This window comes from Zingiber officinale, chromosome 5A (genome assembly GCF_018446385.1).
Source record: "Zingiber officinale cultivar Zhangliang chromosome 5A, Zo_v1.1, whole genome shotgun sequence".
In the NCBI taxonomy this organism is placed as follows: domain Eukaryota; kingdom Viridiplantae; phylum Streptophyta; class Magnoliopsida; order Zingiberales; family Zingiberaceae; genus Zingiber; species Zingiber officinale.
Window position 1 is genome coordinate 130,688,271 of NC_055994.1, and position 9,061 is coordinate 130,697,331.

The 9,061-nt window shown below is 43.3% G+C and overlaps 1 protein-coding gene across 3 annotated transcripts; it reads right to left on the reverse strand.

Annotated features, from left to right (window-relative positions):
- Positions 1 to 308: 308 nt before the first annotated feature.
- LOC121981804 (zinc finger protein GAI-ASSOCIATED FACTOR 1-like) lies at positions 309 to 3,637 on the reverse strand. Of its 3 annotated transcripts, XM_042534531.1 has the most exons (4): positions 3,446 to 3,637; positions 3,047 to 3,353; positions 2,264 to 2,666; positions 309 to 1,402 (listed from the first exon to the last, which is right to left on the reverse strand). In XM_042534531.1, the coding sequence occupies exons 2-4, from the start codon at positions 3,228 to 3,230 to the stop codon at positions 382 to 384; spliced, it is 1,608 nt and encodes a 535-aa protein (XP_042390465.1). In that variant the 5' UTR covers positions 3,231 to 3,353; positions 3,446 to 3,637; the 3' UTR covers positions 309 to 381. The 3 variants fall into 3 exon arrangements, with proteins under 3 accessions (XP_042390465.1, XP_042390467.1, XP_042390464.1); XM_042534533.1 differs by having other exon boundaries at positions 2,264 to 2,663; positions 3,047 to 3,637; XM_042534530.1 differs by having other exon boundaries at positions 3,047 to 3,637.
- Between the last annotated feature and the right edge of the window lie 5,424 nt (positions 3,638 to 9,061).

Here is a 9,061-nt window from a genome sequence, read left to right on the forward strand (position 1 = left end):
ACTCATGCCCAAGTTTACTGAATACATATAGAATTCTGTTCACGGACAAAGGTTTCTTCCTAACAAAGCATGGTCTGACATTTTCAAGCGAAGATGTTTAAAGAATCTTGGCTTTCTAAACTTTTTTGTCTCCTTCCCTCGATCATCATCAGCTACATGTTCATGCATTGCTCTTCGCATCACATGCAACTCCAACGACACCTCTAAAGAACCGGAAGAATGTCAAAGAAAGTTATGAGTCAATCAAGTAACATTTAGGGTTTTGTATCCTACGAATTGAACATCAAAAGCAGTTGTTGGATTCATCACAGCAGATTGAACTGTGTATGCTTCTTCTTTTTTTTTTTCTTTTCAATTTGTCTTGTTTTCCTCTTCCTTTGCTCATTTGGGATCAAACGCACACATGTCCGTGCCGTGATTCAGTTCCCGTCGAGACATCGCGCCGGCGCTGGCGGTCCTCACCGTGCGGCTTACTCCGAGGAAGTCTCTAGTCAGATGATCGGGGCCTGCGAGGCCGCCGGCGGCGAGGTTGAACTCGGCGTCGTCGGGAGCGTCCAGTCCGCTGCCGAAGCTGCTTAATTCCACCACTGCAGCCTCATGCCGTGGCCCGCTTTCCACGAACGGCGCGCTGCCGCCGAATAGGCCGGCGCCGGCGCTTCCATTTGCCAGCGCGTTCATTATGTTTTGGAGGCTGGTTGCGTTGTCCATGTCGGTGTGAAAGGCGTCGCCGGCGTTGAAGCTGCCACCGAAGTGTGGCGGCGGCCTGTGGTTGCCAGCGACGCCGAATCCTGCCAGTGTCTCGGTGGAGCCCATTTGAGCTGCTTTCTGGAGCAGTGAAGTGGCGGACATCCGCGGGTGAGCCGACGTCGACGAGTCGGCGTTGTAGAGAGAAGAAGAAGCCATCGCTCCACCGGCGTGGTCCGCAACCAGACTGCTAGAGAACATCATGGCCGGATCGGCACTGCAGCCCTCGACGGCGCCGCTATTGGAGAAGAAGCTGAGGTCGAACAAGTTACCGGAAGAAGAATTGCCGTGGAGATCCGAGAGTTGCATCAAGCCATGGAAAGGTTTTCTCTGTAGCAAGGAATGCTCCTCCATGTCGAAGTCCTGGACGACGTTGGAGCCATTGCCGAGGTAGAAGTTCGCAGGCGCCGGCGCCCGAAACTGGGCCGGAGGATTGACAAGCTGTCTAAATTGTGCACCGGGCGCCGCCGCCGATGACGAAGCATCGTTGTTCTGCTCTTGAAGCGACGAGAGCAATTGCGAGTTCACCTGACATAGATTCATAGCCATCATGTTGCTTCCGTAGAGGTGACCGCCGATGCCGGCCGCATTCGGCAATCTCGTGCTCTCCTGCGCGAGCGCGTCGCAGAAAGCCCGATGCGTGATGAAGCTATCACGCCTGTCATCAGCATCAAGTAAGTAAGAAACAGAGATATATAGTTGATGAACAAAGAATTAACACCAATTGATCGAGAAGAATCGATCAAAAAAAAAAAGAGATTAAGGAGCAAATTTGCCGTCGAATTACTCGAGGAGCTAGGAATGAGCAATAAATGGCAAGGGGAGAACCTTTGCAAGAGCAAGCCACCTGTGCACTCGCAATCAATGAGTCGACATCATGCCTGACCCAAGCACACACAGAATTTTTTGCCAAAACCATGAAAGCCACCTTCTAGGTTTCTAAATGCTGTTCCTCCATACCCAATCTGTTGAACAAGCGGCATGGCTTTGATACAAAGCTCCATTAATGTAAACTCCCACACTCTGAAAATGGTTCCAAGTTTTAACCCTAGCTAGGTTTTCATCCAAAGGCTGAGCTGCCAGAGCTAGCTAGCTAGCTGCATGGAAAGCTCCTGCAAACGCATCCATCCGGCCACTAGAGAACAAACCTGCAGAAAGATGCTCACTTGGCTCCACGTGAATAGGGCGGGCGTTGGTTCCGATGAACGTAAAAAGATGATGAGCTTTCTTCCTCCTCAGTCCTGACATGCATGACTCGCTGGTTCACGTGGAAACAGAGTCGTCTCTTTTCCTTCCCTCCCTCCCCCCTGTCTCTCTCTCTCTCTGTCTCATTCACTCTAGCGAATCCAACCAGGTAACAACCCTAGAAAGCCAGCACAAGAACCCTAATGGTACCTAATCATCGCCCCAACCCCAAGGCCACTGCATATGTGCCCCCCAAATTAAGAAATCTTCTCATGAAATGATTAAGCCATGATTACTTCTTGACAATCAAGGAAAAAAAAAAGGGTTTGCGAACCTGGAGAAGAGGGTGCCGCAGTCGCAGCGGTACTCGCGGGTGCCGCAGGTCTTGGCGTGGGCCTTGAGGTCGGAGGGGACGGCGTAGCGCTTGGCGCACTTGTCGCACTTCCACTTCTTCTCGCCGTGCTTGCGGCAGAAGTGCTTCTTGATGCCGGTGAGGTCGCCGAGGGCGCGGGAGGGGTCGTGGTGGACGCAGGAGGGCTCGGGGCAGAGGTACACCCGGCGCCGCGGCGGCTCCTTGGAGCTCTTCAGCCGGAGCTTCCACGGCAGGTTGTGGCCGCGCCGGTGGAGCTGCAGGTTCTGCTCCCGCTGGAACCCCTTGTTGCACACCTCGCAGACGAAGCGGTTGGTCGCCAGCAGCGTCGTCGGAGACAGGGCGATCACCTCCGCGTCAGGATCTGCTGCACGGTACAAGCCCCACACACGCATGTGCATTCGGAATCAATGCCATGATTGAAATAATTAGGGTTATCAGTTTAAAAAATAATATGCAATATTATAATTAATTGTGCATGTATGCACTCGGATTGAGAATCAATCAATGTCTGTTGTTCTTGGAGGTCCAAGGAAGAGAATTCTTGTTCTTCAAATCAAATATACGATCAGAGATATAAGCATATTCCGTTTAAAAAAGAGAAACTAACAAAATCAAATTGGAAAATCTCTTGGAAATAACTGCAAATTAGAATTTGCTCAAAAGAGGAATAGATCTGGAAAAAAAAAAGAGATGAAAATCAAATTGACAGAAAAGGAGCTAGGCATAGTGATTTCAGATACTTGCTTGGATCCCGGGGCTGGTTCCTTCTCTTCTTCACCGCAGGAACGGCGGTGACCGACGTTGGAGAAGAAGATCGCGGCGGCTGATGAAACTGAAGTGGTGTTGTTGGTGTCTTCATTTGATTTTGGAGCTCCTCCTCTTGATCTCTGATTCCCAGGAAGGGTGACGACGAGGAAGCTGATGCCATTTTCTAAAAACAAGGGGACTTTTTTTTTTCTCTACCTAATTGACGGCGCTAGCTAGCTAGCTAGCTTTCTTCTTCCTCAGTCTCTCGACGAGTTCAAATAGAATTCCCTTCCTTTGACTCTTTCTATATGACAAAAGAGAAGAGAAGAAACCCCCAAAATTTCCATGAAAACTAATCAAACAGTTTCAAGGGAGAGAGAGAGAGAGGAAGTATACATAAACAAACAAACAAACAAATCAAGGAACTCTTCCTTTATCAGTGATCCTTCCGTCCCTCCATTTCTTTGATGAAACAAGCTCTCATCTCCCTCTTCTACTCCCTGCCGGCCCTTCTCTTCTTCCTCTTCTCATCAATTGAGAGTTTGGAGACGACAACAACAAAAAGAGAGAGAGAGAAGAAAAGGCCCAACACACTAAATAAATACTTAAATAAATAGGAGAGAGAAAGGGAGAGATTACGGAGGAAAGGTGGTGTGGAGCAGGCAAAGGGTGTCGTTATGTGGAGAAGGATGGTCCACAAGACTGGAGGTCTGCATTCGCCCATCTCCTCTTATTCCTCATCCTCTTCTGCTGCTGCTACGGCTGCTGTTCGGCTGTTCGTGTTTGAATGAAGGGAAAAATCGAACAGGGAAGAGATGGTGGATTTTCTGAAGACCACACTTCACCATCCTTTTTGTTCTTATCCCAGAGTTAAAGAAAAACAAAGAATGTGAAAACCACAAGTGAACGGAAAAAAAGGCTTTATCTGTAGATTCGCAAAGCGTTTGTGGTTTTCAGTCTTGCGATGTCAGAAGGAAAGCTGATGGGAGACTTTACGGCTTCACCATTGCCGCCGTCGAAACAGGATGAGACCAGCTGAACAGTCGATTGACTATCATCAGCTATTTTTTTTGCAAAAAAAAATGAGGAAGAATTTATGAATTTTGCACTTAATTATCATTCAAAATAGATAAGTGTACTATCATATAGCCTTTATATATAATAATTATTTACTTTGGAATGAAAGTTGCACCTTCAAATCTAATTATTGTAGTAAAATGTGAACAAATTAATGGACTTCAAATTACTAGTTTAGACGATACATTAATCTTTGTTTGAGTAACTAAAGGATCATTACTGCTACTCATTGATCTAGTTGCAAGTTGAATCTCTATGAAAGAAAAATTATTTTTACAGCAACCCAAAAAAAAAAAAAATACTGTACACTTTATCCACTAGCATATGAAAGTTTGCTGTCTGTGTGAATTCTCATCAATTTCTGTTGGAAAATTGATTTCTATAATTAATTAATTAACTGACTAATAATAAGAATAGAATTAATTTTCTCAGGTGAGTGAGAGTCACAGACTGAACAGGGCTAATTAGATTCACACCAGCAAAATCCAAGAACAATTTCTAGGGTTTGGATAATTCTTGCAAGCTCCACAGTCGATGCAGGAACCTGACAGCAGATGAAACAAAGCGACCTCTCCTTTAGAACCCCCAGCCCCAATAATTTAATGGCTGATGCCGCCAGATTTCATTAGGATTTAATGGCTTCGAGACAATATTATTTAGTTTGGCAAATCTGCTGTCAGTTCTTTAATGCACCACTCTCGTACGCACCAGATTTCTGTTCCTCGTAATTCTTTATTGCGATGTGTTTAATGAAGTTGCAAAACCGAATATATAGAACATGTCACATTGCCACCAACTCCAACACCTGTTTTGCTAAACTGAAGACTGATTTCATCTAGCTAGTTTGCAAGTCATTTAGGTAATATAAATTTAGTAATAGTTATTCTTTTCACCTTGAAACTTAGATCATCAGTTGGCCGAGATTTATGATAAGCCTGTAGGACTTTAGCCAGGAACTGAGGCACATCCAGTTCCAACCATGGGCAGGAGCGCATCTCTATCTGGTTCAAGTATTCAGTGTTCTTTCCTCTGAGTTGTTTGCTTTCTCTCAGTTTCTGAAACTGCAGCAAAGGCATCGTGCATAATTTTGCTGTGGACCTTTGGTTTCATTTTTGTCAGCAGTTGCTGTCTCTACGTCCACATAATGGTCCCAAACCATGAACCCAAACAGGGAGAATGGAGTCCTGTGCAAAGCCAAGAGCTGACACCAAACTGAAAAGTTGGCAGGCACAAGTAAATAATTTTTTTTTTTTTAGTGTTAGCTGTTATTTTCACACAACAATAAAGTTGTTGTCGTGTAAATTGTGTTACAGTTGACATCAAATGTTGCACGGCACCATCCAAAGTACTATAGTCTAAAGCAAATTGCCACACAATGCATTAAGTGGATATCACTATATAAAGACAGGTACAGCGTAGAGATACCGGGCAAGCCAGCAAAATGTCAAATACACCATCAGTTTCAAAGGAAATAAAAGAATTTAAAGTTGGTGATTTAATTTGCAGTCTCTTGGAGTACTATCATAGTGTTAGTAATTATGTGTTAATATTAGTAATTATTAAACCTTTTCAGCTTCTGATAACTTAGTATAAACACCCATGAGGGTGCTTGTAATGGATAAGTTCAATTCTTAAGTATCAATAGAGAGTTATAATTTGCAACTTGAGTATATTTTGTTCTCTCCTTTTTCTCTATACCTCCAAAAGATTTAATCTCAGCATCCATTTCTTCCAACAAGTGGTATCAGAGCCTTAACAACCTTTAAATCGGAAATACTGTACGACCTAAATGTTGGAACCTCAAGGTGTTTTGATGTGATCAAACAAGTTAAGTTAGGTCCTGCTTTGTCTAACCCTTGTGTCTAAGTGTGCAGAAGCTTAGGAAAATAGGAAGTCGAGCGGAAGACGCGGCTAGCGATAAGGACGGCACGGGGAGAGAGTCGACAGGCTCGATGCATCCGAGGGACGAGGTGACCGCGGAAGAGTACACCGGTGGACGAGAAGAACGTGCACAGCGTTCGAGGGACGAGAAACCGGGAAGGAAGGCTGCTCAACAAAAAGGTCGGAACTTGGGTTCGGGTGAGCCTTATTCCGGATGGCCAAGATCACCCAAGCTAGCGGAGCCGGAGCGAACAAGACCCGGACCGTGACGAGTTGAACCGGAGACGAAAAAGTCAACTTCTGTTGACTTTAAGGCTAGGGGCGCCCGGAACCATTTGGGGCGCTCGGAGCAGCCTGGGGTGCCCGGGATGAAGTTTTTGACCAGATCGATTCTAACGCGATCTGAACGTTGGGGGATAAAGTTTTATCCCCCAGTGCGCCTGGAACCCTTTCGGGGCGCCCCGACCAGTGCTATAGATATAGCACTGATCTGCACAGTTATTTCATCTCACTTGTAATCAACTTCTGTGTGCTTTACTTTTCTGTCTGTGCTTTCAACACTGTAAGAGGCTACTCCGCCTAGAGGAGAATCAGATAGTGCATCATCTTTACTTTGGATTAGCAAATCTCTGATTGCAAACTAAGTAAACCCTCTGTGTCTGAATTTGTTTCTAATTAGTCTCTTTTGTTTATTATTATTAGTTCTTTTAAATCAGTTGAATATCCGAGAAAGGTTTGTGGTTTATTTTTGTAGGGCAATTCACCCCTCCCCTCTTGCCGGCCTCCAAAGGGACCAACAAGTGGTATCAGAGCCAGGTTCTTCAGGAGGACTAACCGTCGATCGAAGCAACAAGATGGTCGGACCAAGCATCGTTCCACCAAAATTTGAGGGGAACTTCGCAGATTGGAAGCGACGTATGGAGGTATTTCTAAAAATTGATTTCGAAATTTGGTTTATTATGAAGTATGGTTTTGTAGCTCCGATGAATCAAGATGGAGAAGAAAAAAAAGAGAGTCATTGGACAAAGAAGGAGCAGAATGAGTCTATAGCGAACAACCGTGCGGAATATTACCTGTTGAGCGTGTTGTCGCCTCAAGAGGTCAACCGCATCAGAAGTTATTCATCTGCCAAAGAACTCTGGGAGAAGTTCCTGGAACTCCACGAAGGCACGTCCGAAGCGAAGTTCGCTAGAAGAGACATCCTCCGGAACAAGCTGATGAACATCCGTTTGGAAAAAGGTGAGAAGGTAGCCAGTTTACACGCGAAGGTAAAAGAACTGATTACTGGTCTCGAGAACCTTGGAGAAATGGTAACAAATCGGGACACAATACGCTACGCACTCAACGCGTTGCCCAGAACTAAAGAAGGGCAAAGGCAAAATTCCCAAGAAGCATAAGAACCTAAAAGCTACTTGGGACGACACTTCATCATCTGAGTCCGAGATTCAAGAATATGTCGGGCTAGCGTTGATGGCAAGCTACGAAGGGCAAAGCACATTAGAACCTAGCATCGATGAAGGGGGAGCGACCTCAGATGAAAGCAGCGAAGCAGGGGGAGATTCATGCTTCAAGTCTGATATGGTAAGTGAGGTATGCCTCTTACACCCTGATCAACTTTACTTTGGTATTAAGGCAATGGCTAAATCCATGTATAAATTAGAAAATAAAAATACCAAATTAGAAAATGAAATTTTAGAAACAAAAAGAATTTTAGCAAAATCATGTCTTATAGAAGATTTAGATAAATTCAAAATTGAAAATGAAAAACTAAAAGAAGAAATAGAAAGATTGAAAAAGTCTAATGGTTCAAATATTTCTACTTTTAGAAATTATAAAGGACTAAACTGATATTATAGATTTCACCAAAATCAAATTAGAAAAATATCAAAGGCCTATGTACCTAGAAAATATTTAATTAACCCTGTAGGAAGGAACTTCTATTGGGTTCCAAAAACCTGTTTAATTTAAAATTAAAATTAGACTTAGCATTTTCAGTAAGGAAATTAAACAACTAATTTCTTTATGAGGTTTTGTCTAAGGAAGTGGTTGTTGCTCCAATAACCAAGAAGGCGTGGTGCCTCGCCACGACCTGGAAGCCAAATATCGAAATGAAAAGTTTAATTGACTAACCGAAAAAGTATTAATTTAATTTACTTAATGCTTTAAAAGAGTTATTCAATTTGTGTTAGAAAATATTTAAAATTTAGAAATTTTTTACCTTAGAATTTTTTTTTTATGAAAATTACCTTAGAATTGTTTTTTTATGAAAATTACCTTAGAATTTTTTTTTATTATGAAAATTGACTTAGAAATTTTTTATTACCTTAGAATTTTTTTTATAAAAATTGACTTAAATTTTTTAAAAAAATTTAACTAAGAATTTTTTTTTATGATAACTGCCTTTGAATTTTTTTATGAAAATTAGAAAAAAAATTTAGAAATTGTTTTTAAGATTTGCCATAGAAAACTTTTTTTTACCTTAAAATTGTTTAAGAACCCCTATTTTTTATGTGATTAAAGGGGGAGAAGGATGTTAAGTCTAGGGGGAGGTAATATATTTTTTAATTGAAATATCTTTAGACTTATTTGCAAATTAATTGCTAATTAACTGTTTTTATTGCATCTGTTTTATCCTAACTTAACTTGGGTTGCTCACATCAAAAATGGGGAGATTGTTGGAACCCCAAGGTGTTTTGATGTGATCAAACAAGTTAAGTTAGGTTCTGCTTTGTCTAACCCTTGTGTCTAAGTGTGCAGGAGCTTAGGAAAATAGGAAGTCGAGAAGAAGACGCGGCTAGTGAGAAGGACGGCACGGGGGGTGAGCAGACTAGCTCGGTGCGTTCGAGGGACGAGGTGACCGCGGAAGAGTACACCAGTGGACGAGAAGAACGTGCACGACGCTCGAGGGACGAGAAACTAGGAATGAAGGCTGCTCGACAAGAAGGTCGGAACTTGGGTTCGGGTGAGCCTTATTTCGGATGGCTAAGATCACCCAAGCTAGCGGAGCTGGAGCAAACAAGACCCGGACCGAGACGAGTTGAACCGGAGACGAAA

Coding starts and splice junctions, on each gene's coding strand:
- LOC121981804 (XM_042534531.1), bottom strand. CDS start 3,230: ATGGCATCAGCTTCCTCGTCGTCACCCTTCCTGGGAATCAGAGATCAA. Junction 2,667..3,046: donor GAACCAGCCCCGGGATCCAA/GCAAGTATCTGA, acceptor TGTACCGTGCAG/CAGATCCTGACGCGGAGGTG. Junction 1,403..2,263: donor TGCGGCACCCTCTTCTCCAG/GTTCGCAAACCC, acceptor TGCTGATGACAG/GCGTGATAGCTTCATCACGC.